Source organism: Typopeltis vanoorti, chromosome 6, assembly GCF_054136105.1.
Source record: "Typopeltis vanoorti isolate ZY-2024b chromosome 6, IOZ_Tvanoo_1.0, whole genome shotgun sequence".
Taxonomy (NCBI): Eukaryota; Metazoa; Arthropoda; class Arachnida; order Uropygi; family Thelyphonidae; genus Typopeltis; species Typopeltis vanoorti.
Window position 1 is genome coordinate 127,383,168 of NC_143554.1, and position 27,244 is coordinate 127,410,411.

Below are 27,244 nucleotides of genomic sequence, written 5' to 3' on the forward strand. Positions count from 1 at the left end.
ATATTTTTTTTGAACATTATGAAAAAAAAACAAAAGTAAACATTATGAATATTCACTCACAACTGAATCATTGAATCACAGAAGAAATTGTCACTCACTGAACAATTTCTTCTGTTTTTGTCACCTTCCTCCCATCAACATTGGATAAAGCTATCCATCCATAATTATTCTTTCCCTTACTTGCTACATAGAAAAAATTTTTGTTTGATTTAATTTGGCCTGCTCAGGTAATTTTTTCTCTTCTGATCAGACCACACTTAGACTACTGTTCTCAGATTTGGGCCCCAGGATTTGAAGGGGATAAATTAACTGTGGAAAGGGTACAAAGGCAGATAACAAAGATGGTTTCAGGACTGTACAATGTTAGTTATGAGGATCGGCTGAGGGAATGTGGACTGCAGAGTTTGGTGGATACAAGAAGGAGAGGTGATGTGATTGAGACTTTTAAACTGTTGAAAGGTGGTTACAGGGTTGACACTGGGGAGTTCTTTCGCTTGGTTGAACAGAGGGAAGGAGTGATGACAAGAGGCCATCCCCGGAAGTTATGAAAGGAAACCATGAGCAAGAGGGTGAGGAGTGGTTTCTTTTTGTGGAGGATGGTTGAACCATGGAATGCATTGCCTGATGGAGTGGTGAGAGTGAGAATGATCAAGGAGAACGATCAAGATGATTTAAGGAGTGGTATGATAGACTTTGTGTTTCTTAGGGGTGACCTCCCCTCGATGAGTCTTGATAGACTTTGTACTTCTGTGACTCCATGGAGGCCTGGATAATAATAATAATAATAATAATAATAATAATAATAATAATAATAATAATAATCCCTCAAGTATTAAAATTTACTCCTCCAGGATGAAATACTCCAATAAAGTGTTCATTGAACAATTCCACTATGTCCTCTGCATCAGTCACTCTCTTCCCATTTTTATCCCATAATGTCATTCTTCCACAATCATTTCTCCTCCTACTGACCACATATAGTAGCTAAAAATTTCCCTAGGATTTTCTTTGGATCTTAGGGCCAATCTCTTCTTGTATTCCAGTTTTGCCTTCCTTTCCGTACTAGTCACTCTCCTAGCCTGTGTCTTATATTCTTCATGCATCTTCTCTTCACCTCTCTCCTTATATCTCTTCCATAGCCTCTTTTTCGGATACAGTTCCTGTTTAATATTGTTTGTCATCCACTTTACTCCAAATTGTGTCCTCTTCTTCACTTGTAGAATACAGCTTACTATTGCTGCTAACAAAATTCCTTGACAATTTCCCAAGCACTAATGATATCCCAGTCTCCCAATTCCTCCCTCCATGAAACTTCCCCAAGTTGATGTCTAAGACTATTATAATCAACCTGCCTTATAATTCCACATATGTTCCTGTCTCTTTGATACTCCTGCATGTCTATTCATCTTCCAAGTGAAAACCGCATGGTCACTCTCTCCAACTGGTGGGAGAGATGTCATTTCAGTTATTATCAACTCTTCTGATGCTATGACCAAATCCAAAACTCTTGTTCCCTCTATTACATGTTGCCCAAGATATTTGTCCCTGAGGAATTCTAGAAATTCCATTCCCTTATTGCTACATGCATCTTTCTCTCCCCAATTTATGCTGCTGTTGTTAATAATATATTATCAAGGTGGAGGGAGATATAGCAGTAACAAGAGAGGCAAAGACTATATGGGAACTGAGGTAAAAGAAATGGAGATCTATAGCATATTACAGAAACTTGATGTGAATTCAGCTTGGAATTAGATGTTATCCCAGTTTTTGTTTTATGAGGGTACTAAGGAAATGTCAGTACCTTTGACTTCTTCTTCAAATTCACTGGTCATCTACAGATGCCGAATGGTCACTTCGATGCTCGGTGATGTGCCACACCAGGCCTCACCTACCTTTGACCACATTGTTTAATCTAAGTCTCAGTTCCTAGTTAGTCCCAAGGGTGTAGAAAGAGGTGGGGAAATTAGTTCCATTGCATAAAGGAGGCTCCAAGATTGATATAGCAAATTCCAGACCGATCAACATATCAGGAGTCATTGTCAAGGTACTGAAGAAGTTGGTAAAGAACAAAATATTGGAATGGATAGAGAGAAATGGGAAAAACTGTATGGGGGCAACATGATTTTGTTAAGGGTAGGTCATAGCTCAGTAACTTGCTCACATTTTTATAATATAGTGATAGCTGAATTGAATAAAAGTAATGGGTTTACAGTGATTCCACTGGACTTTGCAAAAGCTTTTGACAGGATACTGCATGGAATTCTAATCAATAAATTGCAGCACATGGGGTTGGATATGAAGTTGGTATAGTGGATAAGAGGGTGGTTGATGGAAAAATATCAAACAGTAGCCAATCAAACAGTAGTTTATTTAGGAGTAGAGTCCAGTACAAGGCCTGTAACTAGTGGTGTGCCACAGGACTCTGTTCTTGGGCCACTACTATTTAATTTGTACATTAATGATATAGGAAAGAATCTGAGAAGAACTACTGAGTCGTTTGCTAATGATGCAAAATTGCGTAGAGCAAGAGTTAATATGGACCATGTTAAAATTTTGCAGGATGATTTGAAAAGGCTGGCAGTGTGGGCAAAAGAAAATGGATATCAGTTTAATGTGGCAAAGTTTAAAGTTATGCATTTTGAGGCAAAAAAATTACCAGCTGTGTACTAAGTTGATAGAAATTGATGAAACCAGAGAAATAGGGGTTAGTGGACAGGGAGTTAAAGTTCAGAGGGCATATTGCAAAAGTGGCCAAAGCAGCTCATTGGATTACTTGGTTATGGAAGAATACCCAGAGTAGCAGAGAAAAGCAGGTTATTATATCTCTTTATCGAGCCTTGGTAAAACCCCATCCTGACTACTGCATACAGAACGGTTAAATGGGTTTCTTGGTAATGAGGAGGATGTGGAATCTCTGTAACCCGAAAATCTTCAGGTTACAGAGATTGGTTGACAGGACAGGCAGAAAAGGGGTGATATTACTGAGACATACAAATTACTGTATGGCTTTAACAAGATTAATACAAGAAATTTTTCAGAGCAGGTCTAGTGGTGGGTGGTGGGAGAATTAAGTGCAATCCTAGAAAACTGAGCACGAGTGTAGTTAGCAGGGGAGTGCAAGGACTACATTTTTTGCTTGGAGAATGGTGAATGAGCAGAATAGGTTGCCAGAGTCTGTTGTGGGTGCAATGACTACGAATGTATTCAAAGCAAAGTATGATAGATACTACAGTAATGTTGGATATTGCTTGGTATGATGTTTATGAGCCTAAGAACTCCATGGATAGCTCATAATAATAATAATAATAATAATAACAGAAACGTAGTTGCAATATAGTTTTTGCATAAATGTGGAAAACAATGTTTACAAGAATAGAAAACTTTGAAATTGGATTCTGTAGTTTCTTGCTTTAGCCGGCCTGGTTGGCTGAGTGGTTAGCGTATTCACTCTGCAGCCAAAAAGCTGCAGGTTCGAATCCTGCCGTGGGCATGGATTTTTGATTGTCTGTGGAAATACTGGTGGTGGTAGATGGTGTTGGTGTAGTTTTGGTTAGTTGAAGTTGATGGACTGAGTGGTGGAGATGGAGAGTTGTGTAGTGGATGCCCTCCCTCGATGAGTCTTTGGACTCCCTGGAGGTATCATGTAATAATAATAATAATAATAATAATAATAATAATAAAATAATAATAATAAATATATATATATATATATTTATTATTATTATATATAATAATAATAATAATATATATAAACACACACACACACAAATATATATATACATACATATATACATATATTTGTGTGTGTGTGTGTGCGTGCGTGCGTGCGTGCGTGCGTGTGTGTGTGTGTGTGTGTGTGTGTGTGAATACTGGCTACAAAAGGTTAAACATCCTCATGCACATTTGGAGGAATAATGTTTAAATAATCTGGAACTCTGCTCTAAAGACCAAACTTTTTTTCCAAAGTATGTCTGGCCTCCAATAAAATTGGTGTCTTATGTAACAACATCTACAACCTATAGAAATTCCGAACATCCTTGACACAGCAGAATTTGAACCTGCAAGCTGTCCTATAGGGAAGTGGATATGCTATCCACTTGACCTAGTGTTAAGCATTTAATACAAGGTGGTATCAAAAAGTTTCGTGACTAGGTTTGTAACACGCCAACAGATGGCACCACTAGGCTGAATACGCAGTCATAGGGAGCACCTACCTTCATAAGTTAGTGTGCCAAAAGACATCGTCCTGTGTACATCGGGAGCTGTGCAACTGATGCTATTCTGACCACTTGCGTTATCACATCTGCAATTTCATCATGGACAGCAAGTTGGAATGAAGAGCAAACGTGAAATTCTGATGAAACTGGCAATTCATGTCAAGGATCATTACTGGTGATGAAACTTGGGTGTACGGATATGACCCTGAGACAAAGCAACAGCCTTCACAGTGGAAAAGCCCATCATCTCTACGACCGAAAAAGGCGAGGCAGGTCCGCAGCTCGACCAAGTGCATGCTCATCGTCTTTTTTGACATTCGCTATTGTGCATCGAGAATTCGTCCTCAGGGGCCAGACCGTCAATAGAGAGTTCTACTGCCAGGTTTTAAGGCATCTGAGGGAGAACATTTGGTGAAAGCGACCAGATCTGTAGTGTGCGAAAAACTGGATGCTCCACGACGACAATGCATCCTGTCACCGAGCTCTCCTCACACGTGAGTTTCTCGCCAGAAACTGATCTCACTTCCGCACCCACCCTACTCGCCAGATTTGGCTCCTGCAGACTTCGCCCTCTTCCTGAAGATGAAGATCCAGCTCAAAGGTCACTGTTTTGACACCATTGCGGAGATCCAGAGTGAATCGCAGAAGGTGCTTGACATGCATCAAAAAGAAGACTTCCAGGACACATTCCAGAAGTGGAATGTGTCCTGGAAGTCTTCTTCCAACGCTGGGAGCGCTGTACTGATATGCAAGGGGACTATTTTGAAGGTGATAGTGTGTAAACATAGATAAATAAAGTAATTTCTCGTAAACAGAGCTAGTCTCGAAACTTTTTGATACCACCTTGTATATATATCACATATATAGATTAGCAGACAGATCCTCTCTTTTTCTCTTTTTTTGCCCCTAAATAGAGAAAACATGTGGCACCCTGTAGTCCTATTTTTTTTTTTTTAATCGGTTGGAATTTGGTCTCTAACTTCATAATTTCAAAAAGATAGATGTATGGGTTCAACCTGGTATGCATGCATGAAAGTAAGATAAAGATATAGCAGGCTACTGCTGCCATCTCATTACTAATTCTAACTAACATTCATGCATGTTCTGTTGATAATTTGACTGAGTGATAGGATTATAAACTGGAATTCCCAATTGGTGAAAAAGATTTAACATATTCCAAACAGCAAAACATGCAAACCAGCTGAACAACAAGCTGAACAGGCTCAGGGTCACTTAGTGAAAGTATGCTGTTGGAAAGATAAGAATGGAAGGATGACTAAAAACTGGTGATAGTTGGGAGGTAATAGAACCAATACAAATAGTTAAATTACTGAGTGAGTATTTTATAGGAATACCATCTAGGTGGCGATATTACAATGCTAGATGTAACATTCACTAATAGGAGAATAGAGGTTGAAGAAATGGAGGGGCTTAAAATATTCCAGGATCTCAATATGAACACAGCCATGGGATTAGATGGCATATCGGCATATGTATGAGAATGTACAAAGGAATTTTCAGCTCCTCTGACCAAGATGTTAAATTTAAGCCTCAGTACAGGGAAGGTGTCAATGGAGTGGTGTCAATGAAAAGAAGGCAAAATAGTCCACTACATAAAGGGGACTCGAAGACAGAAGTAGCAAAGTATAGGCTAATCAGCATCTCAAGAATGGTGGTTAAGGTATTGCAGAAATTGGCAAAAGACAGAATTCAGGACTGTGCAGATAGGAATATGATACCCTATAATGGACAACATGGTTTTGTGAAGTGTAGGTCTTGGCTTAGTAATTTCCTTACTTTTTATAGTAAAGTTGGATAACGGAAATTGTTACTCAGTGATATTGCTAGACTTTACAAAAGCATTTGACAAGATTCCACATAGAACTCTATTGCATAAATTAGAGCAAATGGGAGGGATCTCTTTATATCTTTGATATCTGTGTCCATTGGCTTATGGAGGAGTTGAATTCAGGAGAAGGCAAATGACCAGTGATGTACCAGAGGGCTCAGTATATGGTCCTCTGTTGTTTAATTTGTATATCAGTGATATAGGAAATGATATGGCAGAAAATATTCAGTTTGCTGATGATGCTAAACTGGAAAGAGCAATGGTAAATGAAGGTGATGCAGAGATGCTGCAGGACGACTTAAATAGACTAGCACATTGTACAAAGATAAATGGCAATTTAATCTGGCCAAGAGTAAGGTGATGCTCTTTGGAAAGAGATCACCAGTTGTGTACTATATTGATAAAACTGAACTGTAAGAAACTGATGAGGCCAGGGACTTGAGGATGATTGTGGATAGGTTTGGAGAACATGTTGCGAATGTAATCAAAACAGCATATCAGATTACATGGTTGTTGAAGAACACACTAACAAGCAGAGATAGAGAGGTTATTGTTATGCTGTATAAGGCTGCATCTGAACTACTGCATACAGATCTGGACTCTGGATTTTGTGGGGATGAAGAAGTGGTGGAGAGGATCCAGAGGTGAGTGACAAAGATTGTGGTAGATCTGTGGAATGCTCAGTATGAGAATAGATTGATGGTCTGTGGGATTCAAAAATTAGCTGATAGGCAAAAAAGAGGAGACATGATAGAAACATTTAATTTATTAAAGAAGTTTTATAAGACTGATACAGAAGACTTTTTTTTTCAGTACATGGCAAGAAGGGGGGGGGGGGGGTCACAAGTAGAAATTGTGTAAGAGTGTGGTTAGCAAGCTCCTTTCTTTTAGTGTTGCATGATGATCAGCATTCATTTTAGAAATTATGGACTTTACAACTGTGTTATAAATAACTCTTTTAATTTCCCGACGTTTCGATCTTCATATTAAGCTTGCTAACCACACTTTTACACAACCTCTACTGGTGACTCCTTCCTTAAATTTGCATTCATACAATGTTTTGGTGTGATGTAAACAACTGGTGCTTTTCCAGTTGTTTACATTAAACTCAAATTTAAGGAAGCCTGTGAGATTCTTATTAACCACCCCAATCTGAACAATAATGATGGTCTAAAAATGGTCTAAACTGGAAAAGCACCAGTTGTTTACATCACACCAAAACATGGTATGAATGCAAATTTAAGGAAGCCTGTGAGATTCTTATCAACCACCCCAATCTGAACAATGATGGTCTAAAAATCCCAAGCATGGAAGGCACATATTCTACCTATGGAACCTTTCTCTCTAAGAGAAATTTCTCTCTATAAACAGGATTGTAGATAATCCAGAATCATAAATCAAAAATAACAATTATAATGTTAAAAATAGGACATCACTGTTATTGAAAGAAGACTATCTATAAGAAAGATGTTTTTCTCATGTTATCTTAAATAGAATTTAGCTTTGATGTAGTTTCTAATTAATTAATTTTTTTTTTCACTAGAGGTCATGCCAGTAGAATAACCGGTGATCAAATCATTGTTTCTTTAGCTTACTGTGTGTAATGTAACTCAGCTTGTCCTTGTATATTTGTATATACTCCAGACGATGATCTTAATATGAAGATCGAAACGTCAGGAAATTAAAAGAATTATTTATAACATGGTTGCAAAGTCCATAATTTCTAAAATGAATGTGGTTAGCAAGAGTGTTAGGAATAGATTTTTGCTTGGGGGTGATCAATAGGAGGAATGGGTTGCCAGAGGTGGTTGTGACTGCTTCATCAGTGAATGAGTTTAAGGAGATGTATGATAGTTATTGTGCAAATAATGGACCTCTCATGATATCTTCTGACTCTATGGAAGTACTGTATAATAATAATAATAAAGGTACTTCCTTAGAGTCAGAAGACATCATGAGAGGTCCATTATTCACACAATAACTATTGTGACTGTGAGAGTGACTGTGAAGTTTCCAGGTGAAGATGACATGATCTTCCTTGCAAATTGGTGACAGTATCGTTGCCTTGGTTACAGACAACTCCTCTGATGCATTTGCTTTTGGTAAAAGGTGGCATAAGCTCTGATCACTTGCTTAAGTATCCCATAATACAAAGCACATATCCTTAAGGACATGTATAATGCTATGTATTATGTGAAGAGCCACCTTTACCACGAGTTGCCTCAGACCTGAAAATACTTCAGGTGCAAACTTAGCTTATTTGGGGAAAAAAGGATTAAAACCAAGTTTATAAAATTTCTTGGTATCTTTAATGTATAGTACATCCAAGGTAAAAAACTTTTTTACATCTTTCTCTCATCCGGAGATTTTTATTTAATAAGGTCAAAGCACCTTATGGCAACTCGTATAGGTAAATATAAGTTCTGCATTACTTCAACCTTAGTATCACCATCTCTAGGTCTGGCTCCCACTGACAAGATTCCTAACGGTTGAAACCAGTCGTAAGCTTGGGTGATGGATGGTAATGCTGTAGCCAATGAAGTACTGAGGCTTGACTGTTGCTGTTACCCAGGTAGAATGGTAATGGATGGCAATGCTGTAGCCCATGAAGTTAACTGAGGCATGGCTATTGCTGTTACCCCTCAGATGAAATATGAGCGGTTCTGCTTGGTGGTGGGGTGAGCATGTCACTGGGTAGAGCCAAACACTGAGAGCTCTTTTCAGTGACAGGGTGAGCCTGTTAGTGAGGGGAACAATGCTGAGTTTTGATCCTTAGGGTTACTCATTGTTGGGTGATCCTGGGATCTCATGAGTTTTTGGAGAGGTAACCCTGTACTTAATACAGGGAAACTGGTCTGGGTAGTGACCCTTCTCATAATACATAGCATACATGTCCGTAAGGATATGTGTGCTTCGTATTATGGGATACTTAGGCAAGTGATCAGAGCTTATGCCACCTTTACCATGAACTGCCTCAGACCTGAAATACTTCACTCGCAAACTTAGCTTACTTGGAAAAAAAAAGATTAAAACCAAGTTTATAAAATTTCTTGGTATGTTTAATGTATAGTACGCCCAAGGTAAAAAAACTTTTTAACATATATGTTTTTTTTTTTTTTTGGTAAAAGGAATTGAGTTGAACTTTAACATCACATAATTAAGTATATAATTATTAACTATATATATATATATATATAGTTAATAATATATATTAACTTATATATATATATATATATATATATATATGTGTGTGTGTGTGTGTGTGTGTGTGTGTGTTAAAGTTACCGAGCTATTTTAAACCTGGTTTTACTCCATTATCCAAGTAAGCAAACAGACAAACAAGTCAAGTTTGCACCTGCAAGTGTTGCAAGTCTAGCTGACCCTGCACGTAGTGCAAGACCAAGGCAACTCATGGTAAAAGACGAATAAGCTCTGATCACTAATTTTAATATTTACCCTTAATGCAAAGCACATCTCCTGGAGGAGATGTATGATGCTTTGTATTAAAGGCAAGGGGGCCACTACCCAGACCGGTTTCGACCTTTATTGAGGTCTCATCAGTGGGAGCCAGGCTAGAAATACCAAGATTTTAGTAATACAGAGCTCATAAGTATTTTACCAGAACAAGTTACCATAAGGTGTTTTAACCTTATCTCCTCCTGAGATTTTTATTTAATAAGGTTAAAACACCTTATGGTAACTTGTTCTGGTAAAATACTTATGAGCTCTGTATTACTAAAATCTTGGTATTTCTAGCATGGCTCCCACTGATGAGCCCTCAATAAAGGTTGAAACCGGTCTGGGTAGTGGCCCTTGCCTTTAATACAAAGCATCATACATCTCCTCTAGGAGATGTGCTTTGCATTAAGGGTAAATATTAAGATTAGTGATCAGAGCTTATACTACTTTTACCATGAGTTGCCTTGGTCTTGCACTACCTGTAGGATCAGCTAGACTTGCAACACTAGCAGGCACAAACTTGACTTTTTGTCTGTTTGCTTACTTGGGAAATGGAGTAAAACCACGTTTAAAATAGCTTGGTAACTTTAACATTTATTATACCCAAGGTAAAATACTTTCTATATATATATATATATATATATATATATATATGTTAAGAATACCAAGCAATTTTTAAATCTGGTTGTAAGCAAACAGACAAATAAGTCAAGTTTGCACCTGCAAGTGATGCAAGTCTAGCTGATCCTACAGGTAGTGCAGGACCAGGGCAACTCGTGGTAAAGGTGGCATAAGCTCCGATCACTAATCTTTATATTTACCCTTAATGCCAAAACACATCTTCAAGGAGGAGATGTATGATGTTTTGTATTAAAGGCAAGAGGCCACTACCCAGACCGGTTTCGACCTTTATTGAGGTCTCATCAGTGGGAGCTAGGCTAGAAATATCAAGATTTAGTAATACAGAGCTCATATAAGTATTTTACCAGAACAAGTTGCCATAAGGTGTTTTAACCTTATTAAATAAGAATCTCAGGAGGAGATATAAATGTAGAAAGTATTTTACCTTGGGTATAATAAATGTTAAGAATACCAAGCAATTTTTAAACCTGGATACTTTCTACATTTATATCTCCTCCAGAGATTCTTATTTAATAAGGTTAAAACACCTTATGGCAACTTGTTCTGGTAAAATACTTATATGAGCTCTGTATTACTAAATCTTGATATTTCTAGCCTAGCTCCCACTGATGGGACCTCAATAAAGGTCGAAACCGGTCTGGGTAGTGGCCTCTTGCCTTTAATACAAAACATCATACATCTCCTCCTTGAAGATGTGTTTTGGCATTAAGGGTAAATATAAAGATTAGTGATTGGAGCTTATGCCACCTTTACCACGAGTTGCTCTGGTCCTGCACTACCTGTAGGATCAGCTAGACTTGCATCACTTGCAGGTGCAAACTTCACTTATTTGTCTGTTTGCTTACTTGGGAAATGGAGTAAAACCAGGTTTAAAAATTGCTTGGTATTCTTAACATTTATTATACCCAAGGTAAAATACTTTCTACATATATATATATATATATATATATATATATATATATATATATATATATATATATATATATATTATTATTATTATTATTATTATTATTATTCAGGCCTCCAAGGAGTCAAAAGACTCATCGAGGGAGGTCCTTCCTAAGACATAAAGTCTGTCAAGACTCATCGAGGGGAGGTCCCCCCCCCCGAGAAACACAAAGTCTATCATACCACTCTTTAAACTCACTAACCGTACTCGCTCCCACCACTCCATCAGGCAATGCATTCCACGGCTCAACCACCCTCCACACAAAGAAACCACTCCTTAGCTTCTTGCTCACAGTTTCCTTTCGTAACTTCCAGGGATGGCCTCTTGTCATCACTCCTTCCCGCTGATCAACCAAGCAAAAGAACTCCCCAGTGTCAACCCTGTAACCACCTCTCAACAGTTTAAAAGTCTCAATCATATCACCTCTCCTTCTTCTATCCACCAAACTCTGCAGTCCACATTCTCTAAGCCGATCTTCATAACTATCTTTGTACAGTCCTGAAACCATCTTTGTCATCCGTCTTTGTATCCTTTCCACAGTTAATTTATCCCCTTCAAATCCTGGGGACCAAATCTGAGAACAATAGTCCAAGTGTGGTCTGATCAGAGACTTATACAACGGAATGATAACCCTCTTATCTCTGCAGGTCAGTGTCCTTCTCATAATAGCAGCAATCCTCTGTGTTACTTTCACCACCTTTGCAATATGTCCCCTAAATTTCAGGTTTCTATCAATCATCAAAACCAGATCTCTTGTCTCTCCTACTTCCTCCAGTTTAACTCCTCCCATAGAGTGTGCAGCATCCCATCGATGTTTCCCAAACCTCAAGACCTTACATTTTGCTGCATTAAACTGAAACCCCATTCATTTGCCCATCTATCTAGCTTATTTAAATCCTCTTGCAGGGCTGCCACATCTGCACTATTACTAATAATCCTTCCCAGCTTCGCATCATCCGCAAACAACTGAATATCCCCCTGCAATCCACTAGCTATGTCATTGATATAAAGGTTAAACAATATAGGTCCTAGTACTGAGCCCTGTGGGACCCCACTTGTAACCCTCTGCCTCCTGGAAACTGCTCCACCATACACAACTCTCTGATACCTATCAGACAGCCAATCCTGAATCCAGTTGACCAATCTGACATCCAGACCCATGTGCTGCAGCTTAAATATCAGCTTATCATGTGGCACCCTGTCAAATGCCTTCGCCAAGTCTAAGAAAATTGCAGTATATGCTTTTCCCTCATCTAATGTTCTTGTATCTTTATTATAAAAGGCTAGCATATTGCTAAAACAAGAGCATCCTTTCACAAATCCATGTTGATTCTCACAGATAACATTACCCTCATCTGCCCAATGCTGTATACGGTCCCTCACTACTTTCTTCAAGATCTTAATAACTACTGATGACACACAGACTGGCCTATAATTAGACACTTCCAGTCTGTTACCACCCTTATGCAATGGCACTATCTTACCTTCCTTCCATTCCCTGGGCACCTTTGCCAAAGCCAGACTTTCATTGAAAAGCCACGTTAAAGGTACTGTCAATTCCCTAGCACATTCTCTCAAAACTCGTGGCGAAATACCATCCAGTCCCACAGCTTTACTGACATCCAGAGTACTCAGTATCTGAAACACACTCTCCTCCTGTACCTCCAGACCTCGAACCAGTCCTATCCCTATAGCATTAAAACTGACTCCTCTAGGATGAAATACTCCAATAAAGTGTTCATTGAACAATTCCACTATGTCCTCTGCATCAGTCACTCTATTCCCATTTTTATCCCACAATATCATTCTTCCACAGTCATTTCTCCTCCTACTGGCCACATAGCTAAAAAATTCCCTAGGATTTTCTTTGGATCTTAGGGCCAATCTCCTCTCATATTCCAGTTTCGCTTTCCTTACCACACAAGTCACTCTTCTGGCCTGTGTCTTATATTCCTCATGCATCTCTTCACCTGTCTCCTTATATCTCTTCCATAGCCTCTTTTTCGCATGCAATTCCTGTTTAATATTGTTTGTCATCCACTTTACTCCAAATTGCGTCCTCTTCTTCACTCGTGGTATACAACTTACCATTGCTGATAACAAATATTCTTTCACAATTTCCCATGCACTGGTGATATCCCGGCCTTCCAATTCCTCCCTCCATGAAACTTCCCGAAGTTGACGTCTAAGACTATTATAATCACCTGCCTTATAATCCCACATAAGTTCCCATCTCTTTGATACTCCTGCATGTCTATTCATTTTCCAAGTCAACACCATATGGTCACTCTCTCCAACTGGTGGGAGAGACGTCAACTCAGTTATTATCAACTCTTCTGATGCTATAACCAAATCCAAAACTTTTGAACCTCTTGTTCCCTCTGTTACATGTTGCCTAAGACATTTGTCCTTCAAGAATTCTAGAAATCCCATTCCCCTATTGCTACATGCAACTTCCTCTCTCCAATTTATACTACTGAAGTTAAAATCTCCCATAACAATCATTCTTCTTGCACTTGCCAAACTTAGCTGTCTAAACATCTCCTGGTCACCATCCTCTGTGCTCCTGGGTCTGTAGCAACACCCCACTAAATATCCTGTCTTGCCTACCTCTACCTCACACCATACGCTCTAAAAATCATTTGTCTCACTTCTTTCCAAATTCTCCACTCTTAGAGGACATAGGTCATCACTTATCATAATCAGCACCCCACCACCACGCTTTCCCCTCCTATCCTGACGAAAAATGCTATACCCAGCGACTTCTATTCCTGTAGTTATATCCCCTTCTGTCAACCACGTCTCAGTGATCGCAATAATTTTTGGCCAGGCTGATGCTATCTGCACCAACAATTCCTCTCCCTTATTCCGGATACTCCTGGCATTAGTATAAAGCATATAAATGCCATTGTTTCTATACCCAGCATTATCCCTTCTAGACTCCACTGGGCTCAGTGTTACCTGACATTGTCTCCCTTCTCCCAAGTATCCATTCCCACAAGAGGCCACCCCTGCTATCATCCTCCCTGGGACACACTGACTCGTTCAGAACAGCAATCTCTCCAGATGCCTACGTCCTTCCTTATTCAAATGTAAACGGTCTCTCGCATACAACTCCTCTCTTTCCTCAAACGCACTCCAAGCAATCACATATACCAGTATACCAGTCCTCTCTTGTCGCACATTCTCGCTATTATGCCATTCAATATCACCGCTCTTCTGCTCAGCTCATCATTATCATACCTAGGCAACACGCACACTATTTTTCCTCTCTCTGTCTTCTTCCATACAGTCTCAAGCAAAAATCTGATATCTCTCGCTGCCTGACTTACATTACCACTCAAGTCATTCGTTCCTACCATCACAATCATCTCATCCACCCTTTCACCTCTCTTAATTGCCATAGCCAATTAAGAGAGGTGAAAGGCAGGTCCAATCATCTCATCCACCCTTTCTATTGTTCCTCCTGGCAAACACTCCTCACGCATCCTATCTTGAACACCACGGATCATTGAGTCCCCATACATTATACCTCTTACCATTCCCTCGCTCCTATTGTTTCCATTCTCTCCTCTTCTTTCATTCCCATACCTCTCTCTTCTACTGTTTCCATTCTCTCCTCTTCTAGCACCCCCATACCTCTCACTCATACTCCCTAAATTCTCTCTCTCTCCTACTCTGATTCGCCTTGCATTTATCTCTTCCATTCTCCTAATCTTATCTTTCATACTTCTGCTCTCATTCACAAGACATTCCACCTCCTCTTTCAACTCATCTATCTCCCTCTGCAGGTCAGTCACTCTTAATCTAAATTCACTCTCCCAAACAAAACCATCTCTTAAACTTCCACAGTCACTCACACCTTCCACACTATCAACTATTATTTTCTCATTCTCTCCTATCATACTACTTGTCTTCCTGCAATTCCCCGTTCCCGGAGCAACAAAGTCGGATATCGATATATCTAATGTACTTATTTCCTCCAACTGCCTGCATTTTGCGCACATACGCTCTCCACTCTCTTTAACAAGCCACATATGTAATTCCAGAGACGCATACATGCTGCAAGTACTGCATGCCACAAAGTCCCTTATGATATTGCTAATAATTGAGTTCTTAAATGGCGGAGGACTTGGCGTTACGCCACTTGCGACTGCTGCTGAATCCACCATCATTCCTTACTACCGAGTAGCGTAATCTTTAATAATTATTCAATTAATAAATAAGAGGGAAAAAAAGTACAAACATCAGAACATTTAAGTACTAAATATAATTAAATAAAATGAAATATAACTAAATACAGTAACTTAGCTTCGTTTTGTCTTCCACCGTTACGCATTCGATTCCGACGGTACCAAAATATATTATATCGCGACAGCAACTAACTTCCAAAAAACAACCACTGAAGTACACTCGTATTCAGAGAAACAATTTATAAAACAAAGAAATCTAGTTCTTACTTTATCTAAAAACCAGAACACTAGGTAGCCAAAATATAGAGCATCATTAGCATCTTTATCATCCTGGAACATTGAAAATTGAAATCTATTCCAGAAATCATCTTTCCACTCCCTGTGTTTCATAGATGCTGAGTCCACATCCAAAAGCAGAACACCAGGATACCCATCAATTAGCCATCGTCCAAATACTACCTGAAAATTATGTAATAATCATTACATAATATAAAACAATGTTCATAATAAATGTTCATTATGAATCAATAAACATACAATATGAAACACATTGAAATCTCAATAAAAATACAGAAATCACCTCTGGAGGAGAATCAGTTTGGTTGGAGAGACTTAAGTTCAAATACTATTTTGGATGCATGAAACATTTATAAGGACTTTTCAATCGAAGATAAAACTGTGGCATGGTTTTCTTCCTAGAAACTTAATGTGCTTTCCCATAAAATGGGCAGATTGACTAGAGAACATGGGGGGATTAACAGACACAACAGTCTAAGGATATAAGATTAAGCATTCTGTCATAGCAGAAATTAGGTTTATCGGAGTCCAGATTACTGTCAAAATAAGTCACTGAACCAACATGTACCAGAAGATGGCTGGAGATGGAATGGCATGATATACAGTATCTTTAGTTGAAAATTATAATTATCATTATTACATGACACTTACAAAGAGTCCAGATATTCATTTTCCAATATATTAAATAAGGTACACTGTGAAACTTAGTTGTCTGAGAATGATATTCTGTCATTAATATAAATGGAGTGATGTAGAATTTTCTGCAAGGATAGCAAAGTGAATAGAGGAAGGGAAGTGGTGTTAATGATAGCAGACAACACCTCTATCCATGCTGCCAGCTTCATTTCTGTTCCCATTTGCTCCAACTTTTTGTAATAGTTTTCCAGACAGTATTCTGTCAAATGGAAAATTTGACAGAATACTATATGGAAAACTGCATGATACTGCTAGATTTTGCAAAGTCTAGCAGTATCATGGTGTAGCCATTTTATTATAAAATGGGAGTAAATTAAAAAGGCAGGACCTACCATTTACAAAACTATGCTGCCTACCACAGAGTATCCTATTCTTATCCACCCATTTCTGGATTCTGCCTTTACCAACTTTTCCAATGCTTTACCCACCACTCCTGGGATAATCGGTCTGTAATTTGCCACTTCTTTCTTACAGTCACCTTGTCAGAGTTGAGACGACTTAGATTAAACAACTTCATCAGAACCACTGCTAATTCTCTTGCATATTTGCACACAGTCTCTTACATATTTCCACTACTGTATTCATGTCGATATTGTTCAATATGCTAAGTACCTTCTGTTTATCTACCTCAATTCTCACATCAGCTGGTTGGTCTCTCTTACTATGAGTAATTATGAGTCACCCTTCTTGACTCATAATTAATTGTAGGGTTCACTGACAAGGGTTTTGATGATATATTGTCTTTTGGATTTACTTTGGCCTACTTGCAAATTTTCTCTTATAATCTGGTTGGTCTCTCTTACCATACTAGTCATCCTTTGCTTTGTAATTAATTGTAGGCATCACTGACAAGGGTTTTGATGATATATTGTTGAGATGTAGAATAATGGGAAAGTTTATGTATGTATCTACTTGTGTTGGTGGTTTTCTGTAAAATGAGGAAGAAAGGATGGCATTGCATAGACGTGATGTGAAATTCTGCAGTGCTGGCTCTCAAAGTGGAGCAAGAAAGTCTCTGAGCCATCTGTCCAAATAGAGAGCAGATCATCAATATATCTTAGCCAAACAGGTTTGAGAATGGCAGTATCAAGAGTATGTTTTTTCAAAATGCTCCATCCAGAAATTGGCCAGAGGAAGAGGGTAGAGGGGAAAACTCCTGTACTTTCTATTTGTTTATATAAAGTATCCTTCTAAGAGATCAGTATGGATGGCAAAATTAAAGAGGTCAATAATGTTGAGGAGGGTACATTTTTCAATAAATTTAAAGTACCAGAAAAGGAGATATTTGTAAATAAATAGGTAACATTAAACCTCACCATAACACCATTATTGTTTAAAACTAAATTTTATCAGTTTATTATCATTCCATCATGTATACAAGATATTTATATTATACAATTCAAGTTGTACAATATTATACAATACAATTCGAGTATTACTATCAATTTCTGTTGGTACTTACACTTATTTTTGGCTATTTATTTTGTTATAATTAACAAAAAGTTTTCTTATGTATACAAGCAGAGTAAAATACATTTTGGATAGTTTTTATAGTTTATAATAAGTTACTGATTTTAGTGATAAAGTTAGTTTATGTATTTATGTGTAACGAAGGGCTGTAGCCATACTGGTTACTCCTATCCTATCCTTTTCATCCATCTAGGATGGGTTGAGTTCCTCCTAATGAGGGGTTACTGGCATATTAATGCAGACAATTCATCACTCCTCTGCTGCATCCCCTAAAGGCAATATTCATGTCTGTATCCGTGTGTGTGTTCACAGGGCCAGTTTGCCTGCTTGCGGGATTAAAACCCCCAGATAAACTGGGGGGGGGGGGGGGAACCCTGCTGTCCATGCCCAAGACTGGCTATGGCTGAGGAAGATCCTTAAGCTCCTTATGTCATCGATGGGAATCGAACCTAGGACACCCCTTCCCAAGGCATATGGTTGCAAAACGCATAGCCACTAGGCTAACTGCACAAACATACTGGTTACTAGAGAATTAAATTAGCTCGAAACAGTCGTTGCGAGTCCAGTGACCGTATCTATGAGGGCTCACCTTACACAGTTTGATTTGATGCACATGCTAATATATTAGTCTCCTAATTGAATGAACTAGTTAGTATTTTTGTACCTTAATTGGATATGATATGTGAGTTATAATGATCTCTTACACTATATGTTTAAAGTAATTGTCAACATTGTTTAGTCCCATGAGGTAGTCTCTCAATCTTTTTCTGAATGCATATGCTGAGGTTATAGATTTCATTTCATTTGGGAGTTTATTGTAGCTATTTGTCGCTAGGTATTCAAAGGATTTATGAAAAATTTCTTTGTTTGCCTTGGGGTACTACCAGCATGTTCCAGCCACAGCATAATCCATAGTCTACATTATATACCAAGAAATTTTCAGCGTTCTTTTTACTAATAGACAACCATAGAGATATAGTTTCTGTAGTGATAGAATATTATGAATGACAAATAGATCATTGGTTGAATGTGCGAAGTCAGTAGTGGTTATGGCTCCAATTGTTCTGTTTTGCATTCATATTAATGGAAACAGATTGTTGTAATAATCTCCACCCCAACAGGTGATGCCATATTGCAGTGAGGAATTTACCCAGAATGTACCCATTTATGTTAGTGATCTAATTTTACTAGGTTAACAACAGAGGGAATTATAAAAAGAGTGGAAGGTAAGAAGGGAAGAACAAGAGGCCATTCCAAGAAGTTGTGTAAATTTTTTATCTAAAAAAATTTACATGAACAGATTCCAAAAATAGTCTTTATCTTCTAAATTTACTGCAATGGAGCATGGTGGTCTTTTTCCAATTGATTCTATGAGCCATATAAAAGTATGGTCTGCAAGCCATGATTTACCATGAAAAGACAAGAAGATGTTGACACATCTTCTTGTCTTTTCATAGTAGGCCAACTTGCAGAAACTACCCTTATATATCCTTATATACTCGGCACAGAGAGAGAGAGAGAGAGAGAGAGAGAGAGAGAGAGAGAGGAGGGAGCTGATCTTTAGTAGAACGTATAAGGGTAGCAAGCTTTCGGTGGGACTTGAAAGCATTGCAGAGATTGTATTTCTTTGACTCTGGCTATTTTTTCTGAAGTTCCTTGAACATAGGGATGATGATATCATTACTAAAATCTTTCTGAAGAGAAGGTCAAGGATTGAGGGGAAAGATTGATTATTTTTTGATACTGTGGGAGCTGTAGCCATTGGATAAGAAGGTGTGGTGTATATGAAGTTCTGTTGTAAGAGAGGACTCATTTGAAAATGCAGGTTATATGCTCTTTGGTTAGTTTTAATGATACCATGAGGCCAAATGTAGAGCACACCATCTACATATCTTGTTATTCAAAATATTCCATAAAAAAACTGGTAAGGGGAGGCTAAGAGGGGGGGTGAACCCATAGAGGTACCTTCTATCTGTTTATAAATTTTGTGTTTCCAAGAGAAATATCAAGAAATGGATAGCAAAGGAAAACAGATCAGTAATACCAGTAGGAATAACTTTTTTATAAATGAAAAGGAGTCATTTAAGGGATTTTTTATATAGGAAGTGGTATGATCAGTGAGGAAGGGGGGGGGAAGAACTGAAGGTTTGAATTTTTTTTGTGATTTAGGAGGCCAGGAAGAAACTTTTTTCAACAGATCTTTGAATTTTTTGATCTGAGATTTTGGTGAGATCTTCATGAGATTTGGTAGGTGAAGCAGTCTATGAGAATGATGTCCACTTTTATACTGTATTCACTGGTATTAAGACTAACAGCAGCACTCCCCATATCAGCTCTGGTGATGACTATATTGCTTAGATAGTTTCTTGAGGTCACTGATTTAGCAAGATCACAGATTTCTTTTAGGAAGCAAAGATTAAGAAAGAATGCTGGCGATGTCAAGCCTAATATAGTTTCAGTAAGGAAATAATTATTTGTGTTGCCTTTCGACCCATCAGAAAAAAATTTCTACATTCCTCACGTCTCCAAAGGACAAGCTCCCACATCTCAGCTATCCAGGTGACTACCAGATTCCCTGCTCTTGTGGGTTATCATATTTCGGACAAACAGGAAAATCCTCTAATCCGGTTAGAAGAACATGAGGTGTATATTCAGTACCTTGAACCTGAACAGTCTGAACTTGCAGAGCATGCCATCAACACTAAACATAGTGTTCAGTGGAACAAGACAAAAGTCATTCACAAAAGTTGGTTCCTCATGGAACAGCTTTACAAAGAAACATTTGAAATGTTACTTCACTCCCACTAACCTGAACAGATCTGAGGGTCTATGTCTTTCCCTCTTGTGGGAGATAGTACTCTATAAATCAGCAAATGTTTCTTAACTTTTGTAATTGTATATACATATATATATATATATATAAATTTTATTTAATTATTTAATTTTTTTTATTGTTATTGTTGAAATAAATTTAGGAAATTTAACCTTAGCTACTTAGGTGGCACTTTGTGAATATATCAATTATTGTTTAATTAGCCTTTGTACTTGTACTGAACTGATGATGCCTGTGATACTCAGGCGAAAATTCTACTAATAAAGAATATTTTACGTGAGTTAATTCAGTTATTATAATAGTAAGTAACCTAATATAGGTAGCTATTCCAGAACTAAATTACAGCTACTGCATTCAATGCTGAACATCAATTGGAAAAGGACCACCGTGCTCCATTGCAGTAAATTTAGAAAAGAAAGACTATTCTTGGAATCTACAGCTGCTCACAGAAATCTGCCTAATTTAAATTTTATTATTATTATTATTATTATTATTATTAAACAAGACCTCATGGAGTCAAAGACTCATCTAGGAGGTCATTTTATCTCACACACACATCTCATCATACCGTGTCTTAAACACATTCAAACTCCTTGCAGACACCACACTCTCAGGCAAGGCATTCCAATCACTCACAACTCTGCGCGAAAAAAACCTGCCTCTCACTCCCCTACTCACACCCTCTTTATACAGTTTCCAGGGGTGACCTCTGGTTCTTCCCTGAGCTCCCACTATTCTCTGTAGAACTTCTCCACCATTGATCCTATAACAACCCTTACCAACCTGTAGGTCTCTATCATATCTCCCCTCTTCCTTCTCTCCACTAGACTGCAAATTACATCTTTTCAATCTTTCCTCATACCCAACATTCCAGAGGTCAGAAACTACCTTATTCAGTTGCCTTTGGACCCTTTCCAACATGTCTTCATTCTTCTGAAAACCCGCTGACCAAATCTGGGCACAATAGTCCATGTGTGGTCTAATCAAAGCCTTATACAATGGAACAAGTATCTCCCTACTTGAACACGTCAGTGTCCTTCGCATCATTCCCAGAAGTCTTTGTGTTGTCTTCACAGTTTTGGCGATGTGTCCCCTAAATTTTAGATCCTTATCCACTATTACCCCCAGATCTCTTATTTCCTCTACTTCCAACAATATATTCTCACCAAGCATAAATTCTGCATCCCATCTTTGTTTTCCAAATTTTAAAACCTTACATTTTGCAACATTGAACTCACATCCCCATTTGCTTGCCCAATCACTCAATTTATTCAAGTCTTATTGCAAGGCCACAACATCTTCACTACTCTTTATGGTTCGCCCCAACTTTGCATCATCTGCAAACAACTGAATATCTCCATCCAAATCTTTGCCAATATCATTAATATACAAGTTAAACAGTAATGGCCCTAAAACGGACCCCTGAGACACTCCACTAGTGACTTTCCTTTTCCTGGATATTGCACCCCCATACACAACTTGTTGATACCTATCAGATAGCCAGTCTCCAATCCAATGCACTAATCTAATATCCAACCCTCTAGTTTGACTGTCAACTTATCATGAGGTACTCTATCAAAAGCTTTTGTGAAATCCAAGTATATTACTGTGTATCCTTCTCCTCTGTCCAAGGAAGCAGTCACTTTATTGTAATAAGTAAGTAGATAACTAAAACAGACCTCCCTTTAGCAAATCCATGCTGTCCATCAAAGATTATACCATTGTTGTCAACCCAACTCTGGATCCTAGTCCTCACAAGCTTCTCCAACAACTTAACCACAACACCTGACACACAGATAGGCCTATAGTTTGATGCTTGAGTTCAATCATCCCCATTTATGAAGTGGCACAATCTTGCCCTCCTTCCACTCTTCAGGAACTTGACCAAGTACAAGACTCATATTAAAAAAATATGTCAAGGCAGGTGGTGTCAACTCTCTGGAACATTCCTTCAGAATATGCAGTGATATATTATCAAGTCCCACAGCCTTATTTACATTTAGTTTACTCAACTCCCCAAAGACCTCTTGCTCACTTACAGTCAGTCTCCCCCCCCCATCATCAACTGCTCTTAATCTCTCCATGAAGTCACATTCACAAGATTGAAAGATCTTTATCAACTGCTCATTAAGTATCTCCACCACACATTCTGCAACAGCTGTATTTATACAATTTCCTCCAATCAATGTCATCCTTCCATAATCATTCTTTCTTTTGCTGGCTACATATCGAAAGAACTCCCTAGGATTCTTTTTGGCTTCATTAGCTAACTGCTGTTCATACCTCTCTTTAGCTACTCTCACCAACCAAGTCACCCTCCTTGCCTGGTCTTTGTAGACCTCATGAAATTGGTTACTTCCACTTCTCTTATGCTGCCTCCCCAATGCCCTTTTTCTCTGTATCGCATGCTTAATCTCTTTATTCATCCATCTCACACCTACCTTATTTAACCTTCTCACCCTTGGAATACATTTAAACATTGCATCTACTAGATAGTTTTTGAAAATCCCCCAAGCTGCATTGATCTCTTTTCCAGCTAACTCCTCATTCCATGCTACACCCACAAGCTGTCTCCTGAGCTCTTCATAATCACCCCCCCCCTTGTAGTTCCACATATACCCTTTTCTCACATGGGTCCTTGCACCGCTGGCAACCACCCAGGTAATCACCTGATGGTCACTTTCACCAATTGGTGGATGATTTGACACCTCATTTATAATTACATCCTCTGATGAGATGACCAAATCCAAGACCCTTAATCCTCGTGTGCCCTCTGTTACATACTGTCTCAGGTAGTTATCCCTCAAAAACTCAAGAAACTCATTTTCTTTACTTTCAGTTGCTATCTCTTCATTCCAGTCTATATTGCCATAATTAATATCACCCATAATGATCACCCTTTTCTTATTTGCTTGGCTTATTTGACTATACATTTCACTATCACCACCATCCACATTACCAGGTCTATAACAACATTCCACCAAGTATTTGATTCTATTCACCTCTATCTCACACCATACTGCCTCAAAACAACTGGCACTATTTCCCTCTTGCATCTCTATCTTATATGGACATAACTCTTTCTCTAACATCAATAGCACCCCTCCTCCCTTTTTTACCCCTTCTATCCTCACGAAACACATCATACCTTTCCATCTCTATTCCTGTCAGGATGTCGTCCTCATCTAACCATGTCTCACTTATTCCGACAAACTCTGGGTGCACAGACGCAATTAGTGCAACCACTTCATCTGCCTTGTTTCTTAAACTTCTAGCATTGGTATACAAACACAACAACTCGTTTCTGGATCTACAGCTAGTTCCACTGATACCACTCACTCGATGTGATCTCTCCATGCTGGACTGTGGCCATTTCCCTTTCTGCTTCTTCATTTTAGAACCCTTTGCAATTCCATCTGTTTCCTCTTGATCCTTGGTCATCCCATTATTTCCTGCCTACACCTCCTCTTGGAGCATCCACCTTTCTCACGCTGTGTACCCCTGTCCACCCTGAGCCTCCCCATTTCCCTGCTCCTCTTCCACACCCATTCTCTCATTTTCTATACTCATACCACTCACTTCCCCATTCATTTCCACTTCTTCAATCTCTCCTGTCTTACTCTCCTGCTCTTCCACATCACTCCCCTCTCAATCTGATTCATTCTCTCTATTCACTTCTCTACTTTCCAGCAGAAGTCTCTCCAAGCGACTCACACCATAACCACTCAAATGCAGTCCATCGCTCCCATACAGCTCACTTCGTCCCTCAAACTCATTCCACACATTAACAAACTGTACTCCCATCTCCTCACACATTTCAGCCAGAATATCATTCATAATCCTTGCTCTCCGCCTCATTTCACCACAATCATACCTAGGCAACACACTGACTACCCTTCCTGTCACACTATTCTCTTTTATCTTTCCAAGCAGTCTCCTGACATTCATTTTGACATGCTCTTTGTTCTTCCTCTCTCAAATCATTTGTACCAATTAATACAATTAACTCTTTTGCTCGCACCCACCTCATATTCAATGGCTCAATCACTCTATTCATTTTACCACCTGGAAAACATACCTTGTGCATTTTATCCTCTAGCACACCTTTAATAATGGGGTCGCTATACAATGCCACTCGCTCATCTTTCATTAACTCTTTCATGCCATCATGATTTATTTTAATAGTTTTGACCTGAATTCTCTTAATTTCATTCTGCCTCCATTTCATTTCTTGCTTCATCCAATTCAATTCACCTTCCGAACCTCACAACACATTCTCTCTATCATTAAATCTTTCTAACTTTCTAACTCTCGACCCCATCTTCTCACTTTCCCTCTCATTCATCCTTCTTTGTTTCTGTACTTTCGGTCCAACATACGTCCAACTTTCACTATCATTCTTCTCACTTTCACTCTCATTTATCTTTCTTTGTTTCCGTACTTTCGGACTAACATGCGTCCAACTTTCGCCATCATTCATTCTTTTTTCGCTATCATTTATTCTTTCGATTTTTTTTACTTGCGATTTCTGCATCACGCCATTTCTACTATCATTCGTTCTCTCAATTTCGTTTCTTTCCGCCTCACTTTCGTCCCTTTTAACATCCGTTATGGTTGTCAAATTGCTCATTTTCTTTTTTCCTTATTTTTTAACATTTTTTCGCCTCTCTTTCCCACCATCCTTCTCTTTCAAACTTGCACTCATGACACAATTGGTACTAGCACTTTCTGTCATCAATTTCATATTCGCATTCATCAGTTCCTCGTTCAGGTCACACTTCGCACGCACCCTTCTTCCATCCACAAATCATTTATGTAATCGAAGGAATACATATAACAGACCTCACACTTAACGAAACGATTGAAATCTAACTTGAAATCATGGAATGACAATGCCGCCGCCATTTTTTTTTTTTCTTTGCAGGTTACTAGGTCTAATAATAACGATTTCGTAATTTAGTTTAGGCAAGAAAAAACCCCCCACACTAATAATATCGGTAGCATACAACGTTTACAGCCGCTCTTAGTTAAACAATTATGCATATATACTTAATTATTCCTATTAAACTTATTTGAATCAGGAGCTCTTCAAATCGCGTCCGCAGCGCTTGGCCCACTGATATGAGTTTAAATAAATATGGTTGCATTAAACTTTCTAAAATATGGGAAATACTATTACTTTGAGATCCCAGTTTACATCCTAGGCCACCAAAGATGTCCAAATTAGAGGCTGCCCTCCACCTACTTAGACTCTAGTCTTTCGTCCTTGTGTTTCACTTAGTTTTGCATTGCTTTTGTGCGTGTGTGTGTGTGCATGTGTGTGTGCGTGCGTGTGCGTGTGTGTGTGTGTGTGTTACAAATTTCATATTGTACTCCCTGATGTCTCAGTGACTGAGATGAAATATTGGAAGAATTAAATAACATTTTAAATCCTTTCTCAGTGCTGTTTCACTCCATTAAGCCTCTAACATGAGTCTCACTAATATAATCCACTCACTTTCACATAGGCATTCAGTTTCCACAGCCTGCCTCTTCTATAAATATTTCTATGGTGCTGTTCATCAGAATTGACATCAATAATTCTCCTATTCTATGTCAAATCCATCCAAATGCATGCAGCAGCCAATCAACATCCTCTCACAGTTCTACTTCAAATTCAGAAAACAAATTTCTCCTCCTCTTTGTTCATCCAGCCAGCCTGGTTCGCTAAGTGGTTAGCAAACCCGCTCTTCCACCTACACATTGAGGGCTCAAATCTCACTGTGAGTATGCATGTTTATGATTGTTCTTATCCTGTGTACTACTATAAGATTTGATATGGTGGAATATGACCTTTGCTGTCCTTGTGCCATTAAAAACCATAAATCATCATCATCATCATCATCATTCATCCAGTCCACTGTTGCCTGCTGGAACAGTCTTCCATCTTTTGTTTCCCAAGAAATACAATCCACACTGCTCTACAAGTTAAATGTGCCTTATTGTCCATCCATGGTTCTAGTGTACTGTAGGTTGACCATCCTTTTGTGAATAGGTTCTCCATTAAAAAAAAAAAAAAAAAAAAAAAAGGAAGAATTAATTTATAATATTAGATGTTATAAATCTGCCTTAATATATATATTACAATGAAACAGATGTATTCATGTTCATATTTATTCTGCATATTAATAAAACAAGTGTGACTGTTTCTTTTTTTTTTTTTTTTTAAATACCTTAATTCCTTGGGATGTTATCGATTTTATGGCATGATCAAAATAACTATTTATTGGATCTATAATTTCTATTTCACTCAGGACAGAAGTCTCTTTATATGGCCCAATCAAACAATATTGATCACCGAGTTCTGCTGTAGAAATATCTGCTTTGGATCTCATAACTGTGTGTATGCCACCTACTAAAAAAAAAAACATACTAAATTATATGCATATTATCATAAAACATATATTAAAAAAATGAGGTGTATATAAATAAGCAGTGCTTATTTTTATACACTTAAAGAAGAACTAGTTTTAGGTATACTTATTATTATTTTTATACACTTAAAGAAGAACTGGCTTTATTTTACTTTTTATCATGCTGTTGGTCTGTATAATGAAAGCAGAAAGAAGAATCAAGTATAGATACAAAAGAAAAGTCTAT

The 27,244-nt window shown here is 38.3% G+C and overlaps 1 protein-coding gene across 1 annotated transcript in view; it reads right to left on the reverse strand.

The window, feature by feature from the left end:
- Window positions 1-27,244, reverse strand: part of LOC150105925 (glycogen [starch] synthase-like) — a 193,408-nt gene that overhangs the window by 137,369 nt on the left and 28,795 nt on the right. The window contains exons 2-3 of the mRNA XM_090394592.1: window positions 26,818-26,996; window positions 15,577-15,768 (exon numbers count right to left, since the gene is read on the reverse strand). Coding sequence (XP_090250718.1) covers window positions 15,577-15,768; window positions 26,818-26,996 — 371 coding nt within the window. The remainder of the gene's footprint in view (window positions 1-15,576; window positions 15,769-26,817; window positions 26,997-27,244) is intronic.